The following is a 20,372-nucleotide window of genomic DNA, read 5'->3' on the forward strand; positions in this document are numbered from 1 at the left end:
TTAAATGTCTGGGTTGTGCCTAGACCTGATCCATCCTTCTGCACTGGTCCTCTTCGAGGTGTTTTTATTTTTCTGTGTTAAGCTTCTCTCCTCCCAGGTAACATCCTCACCATGTGTGTGCATCTTTATCGGTAAACGTATTTGCAAGTCAGTTTGAACACTGTCTTCTAGATAAGAGCAATCACTTTCCCATGCTTAGTGCATCAAATGCTTAGTCACCTATTTGCATTTTGCTTCCCACGTGCCACGGAGCCCTGTGCGATTTCTTGCATGCTGTACTATGCGCATCCTGCGTCTCTGGCATCCTGGTGTGCAGCAGCTCCTGTGCATTTTGGACCCAGGGCTCGTTGGAAATCCGTACGTGGATGTGGGGATTGCTTCAGTTCTCAAAAGGTGCATCTCGCCGCTGGAATAGCCTCCTGTGATCGCAGGAGAGGAATGTGGGAATCACTTTGGGCGCCTGCAATGCCCTCTTTTGCTCACCCCACACAAGGGCTGATGTGTTGGCAGCTTCAAAACGGGATCACCTGACCTTTGGGGCGCCAGCTGTTGCCGTCACCAGCAGATGCACAGGTGAGTGCCCCCAGGTAGCCTCTCAATTTAGGAACTGCCTAACAAGGACAAAGGGTATGTCTCTTTATCACCATCGTTATTATTTTGCTAGAGGTTCCTCTCCCCCAGTGGAATTAGGATTTTAGAAGTTTCTACCTCTGCCTCACGTAAATCTCATTGTGGAGGGGCTGGGTGAAGGACTTGGAGGTTAATAGATTGGAGGGTGGACACACACCCGTGTTTTCGGCAAGAAACAAGCTTTACTAGACATTTGAGAATGTTATCGGTGACTTGGACGAATGTGTGTACAGAGGAAAGCTAGAGGAGATATCAGCTCCCTGCTTGCTTACTGGAAATGGGGATAACTTGTAGGGTTAAACAAAGAATGTTTTTTTTTTATGATGATGACTTCCTTTAGTTTATTTTGTGTACCTCCTGCCCCTCCTACCCCCAAATAAATTTTACCTGGATATGTTTGAGGACTCCTCTAGACTTGTTTATTGTGCATTCATCCAGATTTGCTGGTGCAATGTTTTAGTGGAGGTTGGACTATATTCAGTCTTGATTGAGCACTCATCCAGATTTGGTTATGGGGTGTTTATTCATCTTCCTGTCTCAATTGTTCATTCTACTCTTCTCAGTGTGTTTTGTCATCACTTTTCCAGCTGCACAAAAGTCCACTTCCTTTTAAAAATTGAATTTATTGCGCTAGAGGCCTCGCCTTCAGCTGTGGGTACGGACTCACAGGCGGTGGCCCACAGCTGGGTCGCAACAGGAGCACTATTGCCCTGCAAATATATAGTAAAAGATTAAGAAATTGGTCCCCAAATGCATTTTCGGTTAAAGGTAGGTCCTGGGTCTGAAAAGATTGAAGTTACCTGTGTTAGAGTGGCAGAGTGCTTGAATACACATTAATTGCTCAAACCTACATTTCTCAACAAGCGCCCTTGAACCGCTCCTGCAAAATACTGACAGTCTGGAGGAGCCTTGAAACTGGCTTTAAATGAAGACACGAGTTGGGTTTCATCTTGAAGGTATGTACCCCTTCCCACACTCTGCTTGACCCGCAAACAATTTAAGGCAGAGCTTTCCAAATTGTGTGTCACGACACGCTAGTGTGTCGGCTGCACTGTGTAGGGCTGCATCTACACAGCTATAAAAAAACGCTTTGAAAGTACTCTGGGGGAAAAAACCGTTTTAAAGCTCACAATGGAAAATTTCAGATCTACACTGCCACCTGGTGTCACAATATTATAACGCATTTATAACATTATTATTTAGCTGAGTCCTAGGTGTGTCTCACAAATTCTCCCTGCGCTCCTCCCGGGGCTGGAAAGGGGTTAGTTTAACCTCCGGCTTGCTGGTAAAACTGAATTACTGTGAAATGATGCATGTCTCTAAAGTGTGTTACCAATATGAAAAGTTTGGAAAGCTCTGATTTAAGGTATGTCTTTAAACTAGCAAGTGTCTCACCAAATAAAGGGGATGGGGAAATGACTAAAAATCTGGGTTGTAGTTCACTAGGGTGGGTGTGGGGCGGCCATCCCCATCTGTTTCCCTTTCCTGCACTTGGCTGGGTTTTTTTGGGTATGTGGGGTGTGGCTGCCCTTCTTTCTATTGGCCTGGAAAATGTGCATCTTACCAGATTTGCCCAGTATCCGTAGAACCGCAGAACATTCAGTATCTGCGCATGGCATCCTATAATACATTATTGCAACTTTTGATATTTGGGAGTGGATATGTGATATTATGACGGGACGTGGGTGGCGCTGTGGTCTAAACCACAGAGCCTAGGGCTTGCCGATCAGAAGGTTGGCGGTTCGAATCCCCACGACGGGGTGAGCTCCCGTTGCTTGGTCTCTGCTCCTGCCAACCTAGCAGTTCAAAAGCACGTCAAAGTGCAAGTAGATAAATAGGTACCGCTCCAGCGGAAAGGTAAATGACATTTCCGTGCACTGCTCTGGTTCCCCAGAAGTCATGCTGGCCACATGACCCGGAAGCTGTACGCCAGCTCCCTCAGCCAGTAAAGCGAGATGAGCGCTGCAACCCCAGAGTCGGTCACAACTGGACCTAACAGTCAGGGGTCCTTTACCTTTACCTTTATGTGGTATTTAGACAGATGGTGTTTGATCATGGAATACAGCTGCGTTTAGTATTTGACCACTTAATATGGTCCATTTTTTAAAATATGCTTGCCAAACTGAAAGAGACCCACCATCACAAGAATGCCAAATTTTGGAAGTCAGAATTTCACTTTTAAATTCTGGAGTGGCAAAGCTTGAAAGGTGGGTGATTTTTCATTTTTGCAAAGATCAAATGCAGCTCTTAGGCACATTCTGTTGTGCAAGTTGAGAATGGTGTAGTATAGTTTCCGAGTCCCCCTTTCTCTGCTGGACTGTTTATAAGGTCCCTTTAATTCCTTTTGTGGCATCTTATTTGCCCTGTTCAGTGGGCTTGAGAAAAGAGGTGGGGGCCGCTGGAAGACAGATCTTCAAGTTCCTTTGGCTGTCTAGTTGAATCCTCGTTGCTTTCAAAGTGCAAGATAGACGCTTTTGTCACCCAAATTAGACGGAATGGCAAGGGGCTCTTTGGGGTGCTGTAAAGATGTCTTTGTAAATCACCAAACACACTTTGCACAAGTTTCCTGGCTGCTCTCCCCTTTACAGTAAGCATAAATCGCCTGCTATGGAAACCAGGATAAGGCAAAGGGGGGGGGGCAAATCCCTGTTAAAAAGAGAATTCAGGTGGAAAGGGAAATTAAGTTTTCTGGCTCATGTGAGGGAGATTGAGTTTTTTCTTGGCTGTTGGCCTGGTCTCCAATACACTGAAACAAAGAACTTTAAGTGGCATTTGATGGTATTCTAATCAGCAAGCTTTGACGCTGGATTTATTTTGCTTTTGGCTAGAGTGGAGTCTGGAAACGGAGGAGTTATAATTCAGTTGTAAAAAGCGTGCACTTTATCCGAGGCTGATTCCTGGGTGACTCGGCTGACAGGGCTGGGAAAGACCTCTTTGCCCCTGAGATCCTCAGAGACTGCAGCAGTCAGAGTAGACAATACTGAATATATAGACCAGGGTTTCCCAGACTTGGTTCTCCAGCTGTTTTTGGACTACAACTCCCATCATCCCTAGCTAGCAGGACCAGTGGTCCAGGATGATGGGAGTTGTAGTTCAAAAACAGCTGGAAACCCAAGCTTCAGGGATACTTAACTTGCAGAACTGGGATATTTTAGGGCATTCCCACTAATCTCTACTATCATAAAGCTTTGTGGGTCTTCAGCTGTGGGTCTTGCAAATACTGGTTAGATCAGCCTTTCTCAACCTGTGGGTCCCCAGATGTTGTTGAACTACAACTCCCATCACCCCTAGCTAGCAAGGCCAGAGCTCAGGGATGATGGGAGTTGTGGTCCAACAACATCTGGGGCCCCACAGGTTGAGAACCACTGGGTTAGATGAACATATGCATTTAGTGTACAAGATGTGGGGGATGGCTATATTCCCCTCCCCCCCAAAAAAAGAAACAACCTCCTAGAATATTAATTCCTGAAACAACATTCTAGTAAATGAGATGAGAATTCGATTCATTGGCCAAATCATGGGAATGTTAATTTAAAAACTGATGGATGCGCAAGTTGCAGTGTTCAGGAAGCTCCCGAGAATTGGCTGTGAGAGCTCTGGTCTGTTTTAATGAAGTTGAACCCTCATTACCTATTAGCTGAGCGGCTGTGGCGTCAATGGTCGCCACAGCGAATACTGGGGATTGAATGGCTTAGGAGAGGTGCTGCAGTGTAGGAAAGCAAGAGGACAGCAATAACCACTGTGCTATGTAAAGGGTTGTGTGTTGTTGTTTTTTGCAGACCATCACTTGCTAGCTGTAAAGCCGTTTATGGCCAGCACACGCAAAAAAAATTGTGAAGGAATCAGAACCTACTATGATCACAAACAAATTAGCACATTTCTTTTGAATGCGATACAAGAAAGCTCATGTGTTGTCTTGTTGCAGAACTGCTGTACCAGTCTGACCCATACCTCTCTACCAGATAGATTTGTGAAGTGAGCTTTTTATAGCAAAACAGTTAAATTTGCTTCAGCGTTTTTTCCCAAGGTTTCAGGTGCCAGCTGGCACAAGGCTCAGCGGCCTTGAATCATGCCTACAATGAGAATGAGGTGCAGAGCAGGTGCAGATGTCTCTTTTTTTTAAGCTCTCCAGTTTGCTGGGTGCTTTCCATTTCACACATCCGAAAGCAACCTGCTTGGCTAATGGCTCCCAGCTGGTTCATCTATAACTCTTTTTCTTGGTTGCTGGAGATTTATGTCTCCTTCTCAGCTGCTGGGAGATGAAGCTGGTCTTTCAGAGGGTTAAAGACATGTCTCCAGTGCTTTGGGTGCTTAGACTAAGTGGTGATTTATTTTCTGTGGGGTGTTTCAATTGCTGACGTTTCAAAGAGAATGTCCCAAACAGAATGATCAAAAGATAGCATTTTTATTTGGATGCTAAAATGGTCTTCCTTCTTCCGAGGTAAATGGGACCACTTTTTATATTACATGCCTCTTAGAGTCTACTTCCCATTATTGTACACAGCTAAGCCATTTTGACCTAACCTTTCCACTTAGGTCCGAAGGATCCCATCACAATTTTCAAATAGCTGCCATTTGAACGTGGAGTGTTTTTAGGACTATCACTCACCTAAAGCAATCTCAGATGATTCTGCGTCAGTGTTTTAACTGAGGAATAAATTAACTAAACTGACGTATTTCAAGGCCTACCAACTGTAAACAACGCTTGTTTGAAATAACGCAGTAGACACGTTGGCTATTCAGATCTTTTATAGTGAAAAGAGAAGCTACTTTTGTTCCTTGGGCGCGTGGGGAAAAATATGAGCTCTGATATGCATCATAATCAGCTGAACCATCCGTCACCCCCATAAAGCCTGCGATTTAGAAATATCTACCAAAACTAAAACACCCTGTCAAACGGCTGACCATAGGGGGGACTTGGATATTCCAAGACATACATATAAATGGCGAGGAATAGCCCACCGACTGCCCTCCGAATGGCTCCCATGTCATCCAAAACAAGCAGACTGTTATGAGTGGCTTGTTGCCAGCAAGAGGCTTTCAAGCGAGCTGCAGGCAGATCTCAGCGAAGAGGAGCACTTGGAAGCGAAGGAGTCTTTTCCCGGAAGGGGCTGGGGGTGGAGGGGACAACGGCTACGACGAAGGCTTTGGGTTAGACAACAGAGAAGAAGAGGGTTGCCCTTCCGCTGCTGCAGGTTTGTTTCTTTTCCTCCCGGACGGAATGGGAGGGAGTACTGGCTTGGTGTTGGAACCTGGACGGTCTACGAGTTGGCGAACGGCGGGAGAAGGCGGCTTGGGCTTGGGCGCTTTCTTCTCTTTGGACTCGGGAGAAAGGGTCACCTCTGCAAGAAAGGAAAATGGCATTCGTCAGCAGTTCCGATGAGTAGGAAGCAGCTGCCGTTAGAACAGGAGTGGCGGCTGTGGGGTTAAGACTCCAGCTGCCATCAGCCCCAGCCAGGGAAGATGGGAGGAGAGTCCTGGTTCTAGCAGACGCCCAACAGAGAGAACCTTAACGAAGCACCTTGTTCAAGGAGAACCGCTTCACAAAGGGTCTTCCCGCTTGTGCAGCACCTAACTGCCGCGTCATGAAATATGCTCGTTCTTTGCCATGGGTGAATTGGGGTTCATGTGTCAGCATTTCTGATGCATGGGGTTGGGTGTGACGTCATTCACAATAAGCAGCACACTTCTCTGCCACCTAACTGCTAATGCTGGATATTGGGGCTGGTCTGCCAACTCCTTTGCAGAAGTTCACAAGCACAGCGCAGCAGGGATTATTTCCCTTCCCTGCCATTTGCCCCTTCTCTTTTTTGCATCGCTATAGCTTTGAGTCAGGGACATACTATGCAAAACCGCTCTGAAGGCTCAGGACTTGCTCCAGGGAATCGTACCAATAGCTGGTCTCTTTAGAGCAGTGGTGGGGAACCTCAAGCCTGGGGGCCAAATGCAGCCTTTTGGGGTCTCCACCTGGCCCTTGGAACACCTCCCTAAGCTATGCCTCTTCTTCTGCCACAACCCTTTCCCCACTGTCCTTGAGTGCCTTTACACGGCTGGAATGTGCTCTGAACTGTGGCAATACCTCTGGAGATGTGTGTGCATTGGGGAGGGGCAGTGGGCTAGAAACTTTGGTATGGCTGGCATGCAACCCACACCGAAGCAATTTAAGGCCTGCTTTTGAGCTCCACAAAGTTGCCCTTTTGAGAATGTGTCCTTCTGATTAAAAAAAAGCTCCCCAGCCCTGCTTTAGAACATAAAAACAGCAGAGGGGGTTCTGTGTCTGGATCACAGGTAGGTTAAACCGGCCCCCATGGGCTGTAAATGTGCTGTTTCCGTCTTGGCCCAGCAGAGCTCATGGCCAAAGCTTTTCCTCCACTCCCACCTTTCCTGCCTTCCTGCTCACCATCCATCTCCTCGGCTGACGGAACCGGGGCAGCAGGCGGCAGCTGAGAAGCCATGCTTCTAGATGAAAGTGCTCCAGGCGAAAGGCTGAGCGAATATCTTGGTGTGCCGTGTGCCTCTCTGGGGCTGGGAAAGGAAAGTTTGGTTCTCATGAACAAACAAGCAAGCAAGAAAGCAAGCAGAAGAAAACCGATACGTACTTTGCAACTCGGGCGACTTGCAGAATCTTACAACAACACCCAAGTCTGCCTGAGATGTTTCACCCCTCCGACTTAGCAGTGCCACATGAGTGCCAGGGTGTGCTCAGATAGTCTGTGCCAACCTAGTGCCTCTCCAGATGCTCTGGCCTGCAACTCCCATCAGGCCCAACAAAGCACGTGGTTGCGGGGTTGATGGGAGTTGTAGTCCAAAACAGCCGGAAGGCGCCAGGCACTCCATACTTAGATCAGCTGTGCATAATCAAGAGATGTGCTCCCGCCAGCTGGGGAGCAGAGCAAGGGGATCCAGCTGTGGACTCCTTGGTTCACTTCTGCTTCACTGGCACCCCCAGATCTATTACCAGGGTGAGTGCCGAGGTTTCTTCTGCAGTCGAGCTGACGCCAGATGTAGAACTGCAAGCCTTGGTAAAGTCAAATGAGCAGGTGCCATAGGCAGGGATACCTCAAAGCCAGTCCCTCCTTCCCACCATCACCCAGTTCACTGCCTGGAGCTCCTTCTTCCTTCCTGCATTTCCCATCATACTGAGCCAATGGAGATGGGTGAATCTTGCAGTTTTGGTTTCTCTCAGGTTCTTAACATTTTCCAGTTGTAAGCTCAGCTCTCCAGGAATCCACACCAGTTTCCATTTTTTAAAAGATCAGAATTCTATTGTTAATTTCTCCTAATGCACATGTTTGTGTATGGCATTTTGCCTAACAAGCACATTTTTGCAAAGCAACGTTCCCTAATGTAGCACTTATTTTTGCATATTTTCACTAATGTAATGCAAATTTTGAAACATGGCCGTGTTTCGACTTGTGTATTGCTTTGGAAAGTTTGAATGAAGTGTGCTCTTAAATGCAATCTAAATCCATTTCCCTCCCCATCCCTAGTACATGTGCAGAAGCAATGCAGCACCCATACGACGCCGCACCCCTTGCTCTCTGCATCGGGAACACCAGGCTTGGAATTATGGCCCTTTGCTTTAGAAAATGCTGGAGGCTCCAAGATTGGGGGGGGGGGGAGACCCACAATTCCCCAGGCAAGCCGCTCAGGCATGATAAAAATAGTTCACAAAACAACAACATCACACCTCTATTAACAAGCTTCGCATCTTGGCATGCTTTCGCACAAACTTACCAGGACTGATTTTTTGTTTTACTTGCTCTTCAGTCCCAAGCAATGGAAGCATGAAATTGAAAACGAAGGGTGGATATATTGATTAGGAAAGGGGTGCAGGCTACTGCTGGGCTGACTCCCCAAGGGCCCCCCCACTCATCCTGCTAATATGCTTTGGACTGGCAGCTTGCAGGGAGCTCGGTGGTGCCTGGCTGGCCAGGAGGCAGGACTGGAGAGTCCATTCTTTTGACCCAGCATGGCTCTCCCTGCGTTCTCAAATGGGATGAGCCACCCTCTCTCCCGCTCCAGTCAAAACTCGCATGCAAAGTAGAAGACAGGAAAGCTGAATATTCTGCATCCCTTTGGCCAGCTGTTGCACCACCTTAGGGTACAGATTTTCACTTGGTGGAACACAAGTTCACACAGCAGTTGGGGTGCACGTGCACACAGACACTATGAATGAATGAATGTGAGTGCATGTAGCCTGCTTCCTTGCAAGCTTGGCTCACAGTTGATTTCTCACAAACACAATTAAGGGTGCTAAGTGCAGGCGCTTGCAGAGTTAAGACACCTTAACATGAGGAAATGGAAAGGAAGGAAGGTTTGGTTTCCTCAGATACAAACGAATGCAGGAAACCTCCCGCATGACGCAGGTTTCAGCTGGCTTCGAGATCTTTACAGCTGGCAAATTTAAACTGAGTAAAGAGGAGCCAGAAGGCAGAATGGGCCAGGGAAAGGAGCGGTCATGGAGATGTGGGGATCATCTGGGATTTCCCTGGGCACCCTTCCTGCCCTTAAGGCTAGTAGTAGCTTCAACCAAGCCAAAAGAAGCCTGCCAGCCCTTCCAGGTGCTGTTACATTAGCCTTGGTAGGTTACATCATGCATTTATATTCAATTACAACTCAAGTCATGGGTTGCATCAGATGAAACAGGATACTGTCTGTGACAGCTCATTCCACACTAAGCCAGTTTGGTTTCTGTGCCAAAGTCTTTTTTTTTATTTTTTGCTGCTCCAGACTGGCTGGGCTGCTCCTCTGAAAGGGGTTTCCACAGGGAAGAAATCAGTCCCTGATGAAGCCGGAGGAGCCATTAGGATCCAGGCATGCACTCCAGGCAAGGTTCTATGGCAGAACCTGCCAGGTGGGGAACCTGCCCATCTCGCCCCTTGTCAAAGAACACTTTTGCCCTTACCCACCTTCGGTCTGGGCTAGCTGGTGGGACACCACGATCTGGGCTGCTGTCTTTTCGGGGTGACAACCTGGAAACCTGAGATGGGGGTTCCAAAAACCGAGCATGTGATAAGCCAACTGCTGCGGAGGTGCCGTCAAAATAGCTGGAATGACACATAAGGAAGTATATGAGGACTTCTCTCGGGTATATGCATCGGAGAGAAAGTCAAGATTCGTTCCCTTCTTTCCAGTGTGATGACCCCTTAGCATAACATCCCCAATTCACAATGTCAACCCCGGCCTCTCTTCCCTATGTTGTTCCAATGGTGTTGAATGATATGGCTCTCAAGGTCTCCTACAACCCAGTGATTTTGTAGGTGTTATACTGGATTCTACAGGGGGGAAAGACTGCTAAAGAGATCAAATAGTTTGGACATGTTTAGCCTGATAACAACAACAACAACAACAATTTATTATTTATACCCTACCCATCTGGCTGAGTTTCCCCAGCCACTCTGGGCAGCTTCCAACCAAATACGGGGAAAAATACAGCATAAGACATTAAAAACTTCCCTAAACAGGGCTGCCTTCAGAATGTCTTTTAAAGATAAGATAGCTGCTTATTTCCTTCACATCTGAAGGGAGGGCGTTCCACAGGGCAGGCGCCACTACCGAGAAGGCCCTCTGCCTGGTTCCCTTTTGTTGGGAGAACAGAGCATTGGGGTTTACTAGATAATTTCATTTTCTGCAGTGGGTGGAGGGGGCCTATGGAGGGGCTGCAGTGTGGCATCCTCAGGACTTATCATGGGTGCTCTATGCCTCTCCAAGCTTTTCTGCAAGAGCAGTTTTCGTCATTCCTATCAGTTGGGTAGCACGGCCATCTTCTTTCCAAACAGCGATTTTTCTGAACCCTTACATAGGGCTCGTCCACATGGAAGGTAGCCCATCTAGGAGAAGGAAGCCTCTGCTGCCTTGCGGGACATCCTCGGGAGAAGAAAAGGCTAAGGAGCAAACCCAACACAAATCCAGAGCCGAATCCCTAAGACGGTTGGATGGTGCCTTGTACAACTCCTTCTGGCAACTGCTGCAGCCAAGCTGGTGCCAAACACCTTGCTCTGCTTTTCTTTGGACCACAACAGCAAGGCAAAGGAGGGGGTCTTGTCGTCTGGGCAGCCCAGGACCTCCAGACATACTGCCCAGGCTAGCGCCCCAGGGAGGTCACTTTGGTGCTGCTAATGCAGCAGTTTGACTTCGCCCTTGGAGGCGCACTCCATTGCCTTTTGAGACAGACAGATGCCAACAACATCATGAATGGGGAACCTGTGACCCTCTGAATGCTGCTGGATTCCTCCTCCTTGATTACTGGTGATGTTGGCTGGGGCTGATGGGAGTCCAGCATCATCCAGGGGGGCTCAGCTTCCCCATCACTGCCCTGCATGGAGGCAAAACATTACAGGGCCAACACCTTCCAGAGGGTGACAGAAATGGATTTTAAATGTAAGAATATAAGCCCATTGGATCAGGCCAGCCAGTGGCCCATCAAAGAGACCAGCCAGATGCTTGCGGGAAGCATCTTTCCATAGGAAAAAGAAATAATTACTTACAAATACATTAAGCTGACAAATAATGCTATTTCTATGGACAGTTTGAACAGTGCTATAGGCATGTCAGCAATTTACTATGCCAATTGCCCCAAAAATGCCTTGGCTCAAATTATTTTAACTAAATTGCGTCAAACTGAGTTCTCTGCTTTGAAAAGGCACACTGGGGCCACGTTGTTGTAGTTGGGGCATTTGTTTATATCCCACCCTTCTCTATGGCAGCTTAGAAAACAAGCAAATGCTACGGTGTGCTCAGATTATATTAACGACATGACTGAGCAGGTATGCAAGTACACCTGTACTCACACCTGGAAAACGCTGTCCCTTGCTCATGCCTGGAGCTAGAGGATTTCCCAAGGAGTAAAGGATATGGGGGAGAATGCAGAGCTCCGCTGGCACTGCACACAGAACAGATTCGCAGAAACCCCTGTGCTCTTTTCTTTAGCAGGCAGATTATTTCAAGGCAGTCACAGGGGAGATAATAGCTGTTTATCCAAAGACAACAGTTTGTGCTTCTCCATGGTGCTAGGCAAGCTAGTAGGGTTGTGTGGCTGTCCATAGGGAATGCTTTGCCGCTGCTGCAGTCACTCATACGAATGTACAAATAGCCCTGGTAGATCAGGCCAAAGTTTCCCCCCAGCTCAGAGTCTGGCTTACAGTAACCAGCCAGGTGTCTCCAGGAAGCCCACAAGCGGGAATGGATGCAAAGGCAATCGCCCTCTGCTGTTTCTGCTCCCTAACAACTGATGCTTCTCTGAAGATAGGAGATTCCAGGTAGTTGTCACAGCCTATGTCCATTATTGACTCCATCGACCACCCGTGAATTTGTCCAGTCCCCCTTTAAAGCCAGCTGGATTACTTACTGGACACCACAGTTCAAGGCAGAGAATTATTTTTAAGAAACCCATAAATTAACTACAGGCTGATTCCAACCACGTTTCCCTCCAAGTAGACACACTCAAATTAATGGACCAAGGATAGTCATGTCTATCAGTGTCAAGAGTAGATGTAACGCCAGAGGCAACACTATGCATGGCATATAATTACATGTTTTATGGTTGTAGAAGCTGGAGGAGCATGGCTGGCTGGCATGTTGGAAAATGCCTGTCCTACTGCTTGTGAGGACCATGTCCTTCTCATTCCAAAGGGTGCCAATCACCTCCAGTAGGCTGGAATTGCCACCAGGCATGAAATTACTACAGTGGCATAGTACGGGGAATACTATTAATACTTGCTAACCAGCTTTGCTTTTGTGGGGAAAGATCAAATGGTGTTTACCCTTTTGGTCTCTTCACAAATTCTGAGGCTCAGGGTGGCCTGAGGGCAAAGGAAAAGATGGCACCCCCCCCCCCCTTTGCACACACAAGTGCCAACAGGGTGGCTGTTGAATTTACGTCAATACTCCCAGCGAGAGGACAGCATCTTCCAACAAAGACTAGACCAGGCATAGGAGAACGCTGGCCCTCCAGATGTTTGGGACTACAATTCCCATCATCCCTGACCACTGGTCCTGTTAGCTAGGGATGATGGGAATTGTAGTCCCAAACATCTGGAGGGCTGGAGTTCGCCTATACTTGGTCTAGACCATGTGGCACACAGCTCTACCTTCCAACAGAGGGGAAGGGTGGCAGCTCAGGCCACTACTGGCCCCCAGGATCTAACCCCTGCCTAATGAAAGGCCAGCAGCACTGAAGCAGGTATCATCAATAACATTTGTTAAATTTACATCAGGGTGGCCAACGCAAAACAGTTAAAACGGTACAATTAAAATCAAATGAACATGTGTTTTAAACATTTTAAAAAAACAATCATATGACCACAAAGCTCATAATATCAAGGTTGCCAGGAGCAATATTTTTCAGTCATCAAATGCCTGGATAAACAGGAGCATTTTTTAGTTATTCCTGAATGTTAATAATGCGTGGGATTGAAGCACCTCCCCAGGGAGGCCACAGGGAGCCACCACAGATAAGGCTCTACCACGGGTCAGAGCCAACCAGCCAGTGTCTCCCTTGTCTCCCCCACCAATCGTAGGGCCTGAGTTGCTTGATACTGGGAGAGACGCCCTTTAAGGTACCTGGGTCCCAAGCCATTCGGGCTTTGCATGCTACTACTCACACCTTGAACAGAGCTCAAAATGCAAACAGCTGCCCCCCTGAGCCAAATTTGCACCCACTCTGCAGAATCCAAACTGCTGCATTTGTTTAGGAGAAAACTGGCTGACTTTCAACAACACGAGAGAGACGACAGCCATCCCTCTTCAAGGCGGCGGGGACCTTTTTACACGGCGTTTCTCAGATAGGTGTGCAAAATGTTTTTCCTTTCCCACTTATGTTTGAAGTAGACATGACCCTGCGGAGGCAGCCTTCTCTTTAGCCCATTAGCACCCTGACTAATCAAGTGACGTTAGATTTGTTCTGTGCTGCGGTGCCCACAAGGGACAGGGAGAAGGAACTCAAACCTTTGTCTTGCAGAGAGCTCTCGATAAAGAAAGCCGCCCCTCTGTCTCTTGGCAACAGAGTGGCTGGATGGAGAAACGCGAAGCCACTGAACTCCAGGAGCAAAGAACTATTTTCCGTGAAGGAGGCCATTGTGTTCTAAATCAAAGCAGATGATTTTTCTTCCCTCCCCCCCCCCCCCAAGAGCTCAGCCGGGGAAAGGAGAAAGAGGGGAAAGGCAGAGATCTATTGAGGCTTTTTGCAATTACTTTTCAGAGAGACGGACTTCCTCTCTGACCCCCAACGTTCACAGAGTGCTCCAGTCAACCAAAGTCTCAGGGAAAACAAATTCAAAGCAAGAGCAGCTTTTCTGAAAAAGAGAGCTCATCCAAAGCTGGCTGTATTTCACGCCTGCTAAGTTTTGCACCAAAAGGAAGCTAAATTTGGCAACAGGTGTAAGTCAGGTTAATGGAACGGAAGGGCAAAGATGCTTTGCTGCCTGAGGCAGAGCAGCACATAGTGCCCCATGGCCACCACCAAGGTAAAGTGTACAGTACCAAGGGCAGCTAAGTTATTTGGGCATCGAAAATCCCATAAGTGCATCTCTCCCCACCTGGCAATGAGAACCTACATAGCGGCCACCTCACTCTGCCTAATGGTTGAGGTGTCCCTCTCCTGCAGCACTTCCTGGAGTTGGTTCCTCCCCACACCCCCAGCACAAAGCCAGGAATGGATGGCTGAGTCAGTTTTGGTTTCTCTGTTTCCTATTTTGCCAGTCTGAAGGAGTGTCTCCACCCCCATCGTTCTACCCGGACACTGAGGTCCAGCTCCGAGGGCCTTCTGGCGGTTCCCTCACTGCGAGAAGCCAAGTTACAGGGAACCAGGCAGAGGGCCTTCTCGGTAGTGGCACCCTCCCTGTGGAACGCCCTCCCACCAGATGTCAACGAGAACAACTGCCAGACTTTTAGAAGACATCTGAAGGCAGCCCTGTTTAGGGAAGCTTTTAATGTTTGATGTATTACAGTATTTTAATATTTTGTTGGAAGCCACCCAGAGTGGCTGGGGAAGCCCAGTCAGATGGGTGGGGTATAAATAATAAATAATAATATTATTAATAATAATAATAATAATAATAATAATTTTGCCAGTCCTAAATTCAGTTCTCCACATTCCTGTAGCAATTTGTGATTATTATTTTTTTAATTATTCATGAAAACTTGTCAGCAGTTTAGTGCAAATTTCTTTCAACACACCCATTTTTAGTTGTCGTTTTCTCTAATACACAGATTTTGGCAAGCAATTCCCCATAATGTGTGTGTGTGTGTGTTAGCTTCACTAATATATGTATTTTTGTACATATTGTTTTACTGGAGAACGGCATTGCAGAATTCGGAGAAGTGCACATTTTGAAGGGAGGCTGTGTGTTGGTCCACCTATTGCATTTGGAAAGTGCAGATCAGATAGTTTCTCATGAAAATGAAACTGAATTTGTCCTCCAGCCCTCCTGATGAAATGTAGCCCTCTTCCCAAGCAAGAAATGTAAAAATGAGAAAACAGACAGACGAGGGAGACTCCTCTGTGTTAGAATCCAACACAGAGAGCGGCTGGGGCAATCCAGTCAGATGGGTGGGGTACAAATTAATTGTTGTTGTTGTTAATATAATTGCTATTATTGATAATTGTTGTTGCTATTTCTGAATGCATCTTTTAAGAAATCAAATCCCATCACAAGTTTTGTCCTTCATGTGTTCTGAAACATATTTGGAAAACAAGCAGTTTGTTGCCTGCAAAAATCTTGGAGGGATCAAGACTTCAGCACCTCCGACGAAAGTGGTCGGGAACTCATAGTGCAGAGCGCAGCTTGGTGTGTGGCTGCCAAGCTCCCCAGTCAATGAGCATAAATACTTCACTTCCTGGTTTCTTAGAGCTCTGGGATCACGGAAAAAGCCTCCTTCCCAATCCAGCTCATTGCAGCCCCTTCGCATGCCTTTCCTTACCTCTGAAACAGCTGGCTATAGGAAGTCACGGCCTTCCCTGTCAGTCCCTGCTTGGCTGTCTGCTGCCGCCTCTGAAGAGAAGCCTCCTCCTGAAAAAGAAGAAGAGGAGTTTGGATTTGATATCCCGCCTTTCACTCCCTTTAAGGAGTCTCAAAGCGGCTAACATTCTCCTTTCCCTTGCTCCCTCACAACAAACACTCTGTGGGGTGAGTGGGGCTGAGAGACTTCAGAGAAGTGGGACTGGCCCAAGGTCACCCAGCAGCTGCAGGTGGAGGAGCGGAGACGTGAACCCGGTTCACCAGATTACGAGACTACCGCTCTCAACCACTACACCACAAGAAGCACAACCAACTTAGAATCGTACAATTGTAGAGGTACCTCCAAGAGTTATCTAGTCCAACGCCCTGCCATGCAGGAATCACAGGTAACTTGTTAGAATAAAACTTTGGAGGGGCTGTGAAACAGCAGAGAAGCCCCTCTCTGCCTAAAACCAGAGAGAGAGAGCAAGGAGGCAAGACCTGTCTTTGGGTCAGAGGGGGCTCACGCAAAATCAATCCTTGAACACAGAAACCTAGGTTATCAGGGAGATGGCTAACCAGCAGCCCTGTTCTCTAACACCTAATTTCCTGTGTGGAGGGATTTATTTATTTATTGAATATTTAGTTATTTAAAAAAATATTTCTAGGCTGTCGTTTTTGGCAGTGCTAATCACAATGTTTGATTGCTTAATGTTTGATGCTCTTGTTGCTCTGAGGACCCTCTGGTCCTCTCACTGTGAGAAGTGAAGTTGCAGGGAACCAGGCACAGGGCCTTCTTGGTAGTTGTGCCCTCCCTGTGGAACACCCTCCCATCAGATAACAAGGAGATAAACAAGCACACAATTTTTAGAAGAGATCTGAAGGCAGCCCTGTATCAGGAAGTTTTTATGACCTACTGTTGTTTTAGAATCATAGAATCATAGAATTATAGAATCGTAGAGTTGGAAGAGACCACAAGGGCCATCGAGTCCAACCCCCTGCCTAGCAGGAAACACCATCAGAGCACTCCTGACATATGGTTGTCAAGCCTCTGCTTAAAGACCTCCAAAGAAGGAGACTCCACCACACTCCTTGGCAGCAAATTCCACTGTCAAACAGCTCTTACTGTCAGGAAGTTCTTCCTAATGTTTAGGTGGAATCTTTTTTCTTGTAGTTTGGAACCATTGCTCCGTGTCCGCTTCTCTGGAGCAGCAGAAAACAACCTTTCTCCCTCCTCTATGTGACATCCTTTTATATATTTGAACATGGCTATCATATCACCCCTTAACCTCCTCTTCTCCAGGCTAAACATGCCCAGCTCCCTTAGCCGTTCCTCAAAAGGCATCGTTTCCAGGCCGTTGACTATTTTGGTTGCCCTCCTCTGGACACGTTCCAGTTTGTCCGTGTCCTTCTTGAACTGTGGTGCCCAGAACTGGACACGGTACTCCAGGTGAGGTCTGACCAGAGCAGAATACAGTGGTACTATTACTTCCCTTGATCTAGATGCTATACTCCTATTGATGCAGCCCAGAATTGCATTGGCTTTTTTAGCTGCCGCGTCACACTGTTGGCTCATGTCAAGTTTGTGGTCAACCAAGACTCCTAGATCCTTTTCACATGTACTGCTCTCAAGCCAGGTGTCACCCATCTTGTATTTGTGCCTCTCATTTTTTTTGCCCAAGTGCAATACTTTACATTTCTCCCTGTTAAAATTCATCTTGTTTGTTTTGGCCCAGTTCTCTAATCTGTCCAGGTTGTTTTGAAGTGTGATCCTGTCCTCTGGGGTGTTAGCCGCCCCTCCCAGTTTGGTGTCATCTGCAAATTTGATCAGGATGCCCTTGAGTCCATCATCCAAGTCGTTGATAAAGATGTTGAATAAGACCGGGCCCAAGACAGAACCCTGTGGCACCCCACTAGTCACTCTTCTCCAGGATGAATTTAATTTGTTGGAAGCCAGCCAGAGCGGATGGGATAACTCAGTCAGATTGACAGCATATCAATCATAAATTATTATTATAATTATTATGTTCAAGGCATGGGTAAGGGGTGGGGGGCAGTTGCCCTCCCTATCCCTACCTCCCTCCAGAGAAACAAAAGCCTTTTGCTAATTGGTGGGTAACGGATCGGTTTCCGGCTTCTCTTCTCCATCTGGAATTCCAACCCCAGAAAACCAGAAGAACAAATCTTCTTAGCAATAAGGCATGATGGTAATAATTCCATAGCTGCCATGCTTGCTGAGCTCAGATTCAGCATTATTACATACCATCATTCTAGAACCTGTGTGTGTGTGTGTGTGTGTGTGTGTTTTAAAAAACAGCTTCCATTGGATTTCCAACTCCTTCCGGCTGTGATACGGGGAGGATTAGTTGCATAGGAATATATAGGAAGCAAATAATGGGTCATTTATCCTTGTAGCTCAACACTGACTACTCTGGTGGGTGTGGTTCTCTAAGTCCGAGACAGAGTTGTTGTTTTTTTCCATCCTTTTTTTACTTGATCCTTTTAACTAGAGGGGGAATGACTGAATGACAGCGGATTCAGGGCAGATAGCAGGCGTGGTACTCCTTCGCACTGTGTGTAGTTAAAGCCACGTGCACAAAAACATTAAACTACATATTGAAATATTAAAATACAGGAAGGAAAGTTTAAAGGGGAAAACTGAGGCAGAGTTAAAATTCATTTTTAAAATAAATTTTTATTCATTTTTTATAATTTGACATTATATTTTTTATAATTTGACATCATTCAATTCACTTTCGATATAATTCCTTACATTTTGGCTTCCCATCCTTATGTCCGGGATGTTCCTGTTGTATTCCTTAATCTGCTGCCATAGCTGCCATTTATTTTCTATTGTATTATAACTTATATTACAATCATTTATTTATTCTCCTTCCCTTGTCTCTTATTCAAATCCTGCTCACGATTTCGTTTGGCTATAGTTTTTTCTCTCTCAAATAGGACAGATATAAAATTCTAATATAGTGAGATCTAAAGGTCTGGGAGCGGACCTTTAGGCCTTTTAAAAGACACCTGAGCATCATCAGTGTTGGCACTTGCCAAAGCTCAGGGAGAATTTAGAGATGCAGCAAAAAAGTCCCTCTCTCCTGTGGCTGCTGATTGCCACTTCCATGGGCTGCAACACAAGCAGAATCAGCTGCTTGTAATGATCATGTAGGGAACCCTTGGTGTAAGTAAGACTTTGGATATGATTAATCATAAGGGATGCGGGTGGCGCTGTGGGTTAAACCACAGAGCCTAGGACTTGCCAATCAGAAGGTCAGCGGTTTGAATCCCCGCAATGATGGGGTGAGCTCCCATTGCCCAGTCCCTGCTCCTGCCACCCTAGCAGTTTGAAAGCACGTCAAAGTGCAAGTAGATAGATAGGTAAACGGGAAGGTAAACGGCGTTGCCGTGTGCTGCTCTGGTTCGCCAGAAGTGGCTTAATCATGCTGGCTGTACGCCGGCTCCCTTGGCCAATAAAGCGAGATGATCGCCGAAACCCCAGAGTCAGTCACAACTGGACCTAATGGTCAGGGGTCCCTTTACCTTTACCTTTAATCATAGTCTCTTTCTCTCTCTCTCTCTCTCTCTCTCTCTCACACACACACACACACACACACACACACTTACCACTGGTGTTTTCTCTGCTGAAAGTCTGGCCGATATGACGGCAGAGTAATTTTTGGCCGATGAGTCCAAAAACTCACTGGGGGTGGGCGATGGCGCTACCCCATCAGTTCCTTTGACGGAGGCTGTTTTCGGAGGCACTGTGAGCATCTCGTTTGGAACTGAGAAAGAGAAGGGGAGCTCACTTAGCCCGGCAAACGAAATCAGCAGAAAGGCCAGCGGGAATTAAGGAGTTCTGGGACTTGACATTCTTGAGAAAGCACGTCACGGAAGACGACACCCACCTCCGGGCCTGTCGGCCTGTTCTAGAATCCCCCTGCAGCAGGGAAGGTGGGGGTCTGTGGCCCTTCAGTTGCTACGGGACTGCGGGGCCCATCAGCCACTGCAGCCAGGGATGATGGGAGTTGTAGTCCAGCGACACCTGGAGGGTCCCAGGGCCCCCACCTAAACTAGACAACATTTCTCTCTCTCTCTCTCTCTCTCTCTCTCTACTTCCCTCCAAGAAATTGAGAAGGGATGCTGAGCCCAGGGTTAAGAACGTTGCTTGCTCCGTTCGAAAATGGCTAATGAAGTTCAGCCTAGAATGCAGAATCTGGACACTGGAAGTAGGTTTTCATAAACACCCTCAAGGGTTATCTACTGGGTTTTCCCCCTCATGGGAATGGGTTTTAAGCTTAGCTCAGGCCCTCTTGACTTCCTGGGCCCCAGAAAGCTCTCCGTGGGCCCACAAGTTTTTCGGCGAAAGCCCTATTAAAAAGACCAGGAACTGTGAATAAATGTGTGAATGGGCCTTGCGCAGGAAAATGGCATTTCTGAACATCATTTAGGATTGTTGTTCCAGACCCAAAATATGTTTTGGGCTGGAGCTGGCCAAGGGGAACAATTATGGCACCTCCATCACTCTGCTTGAATGCCACTTCCACCCACAGCTGCCTCTTTGCTCTCTGTCCATTAGCAAAAGCTCACGGATGTCTGTTCATTAGAAGAAGAAGATTTTTAATAGCTTCCCATTATATCAAACATCCAATCTCCCCCTATTACGATCTTACTGCAAATGTTCATACTAAAGAGTCAACCTTGAGGCAAGATTTCGCCCCCTCCTTCCTAAACAAACAAACAAACAATTTCCCCTCATCCATAAGGAAAGAGCAATCTCTCCCCCAAAATACGATC

General features: G+C 47.0%; 1 protein-coding gene across 2 annotated transcripts in view; it reads right to left on the reverse strand.

Moving 5' to 3' along the window:
• Positions 1–5,361: 5,361 nt before the first annotated feature.
• The window catches only part of LRGUK (leucine rich repeats and guanylate kinase domain containing), a 49,956-nt gene continuing 34,945 nt past the window's right edge, over positions 5,362–20,372 (reverse strand). The window contains exons 16-21 of one of the 2 annotated variants that reach the window (XM_081879727.1): positions 19,203–19,360; positions 15,553–15,641; positions 9,543–9,680; positions 8,368–8,394; positions 7,031–7,155; positions 5,362–5,972 (exon numbers count right to left, since the gene is read on the reverse strand). In XM_081879727.1, coding sequence (XP_081735853.1) covers positions 5,764–5,972; positions 7,031–7,155; positions 8,368–8,394; positions 9,543–9,680; positions 15,553–15,641; positions 19,203–19,360 — 746 coding nt within the window. In that variant the 3' untranslated portion in view covers positions 5,362–5,763. The remainder of the gene's footprint in view (positions 5,973–7,030; positions 7,156–8,367; positions 8,395–9,542; positions 9,681–15,552; positions 15,642–19,202; positions 19,361–20,372) is intronic. The other variant, XM_081879728.1, reaches the window with a different exon arrangement.

Source organism: Podarcis erhardii (assembly GCF_964252035.2).
Source record: "Podarcis erhardii genome assembly, chromosome: 10".
NCBI lineage: Eukaryota > Metazoa > Chordata > Lepidosauria > Squamata > Lacertidae > Podarcis > Podarcis erhardii.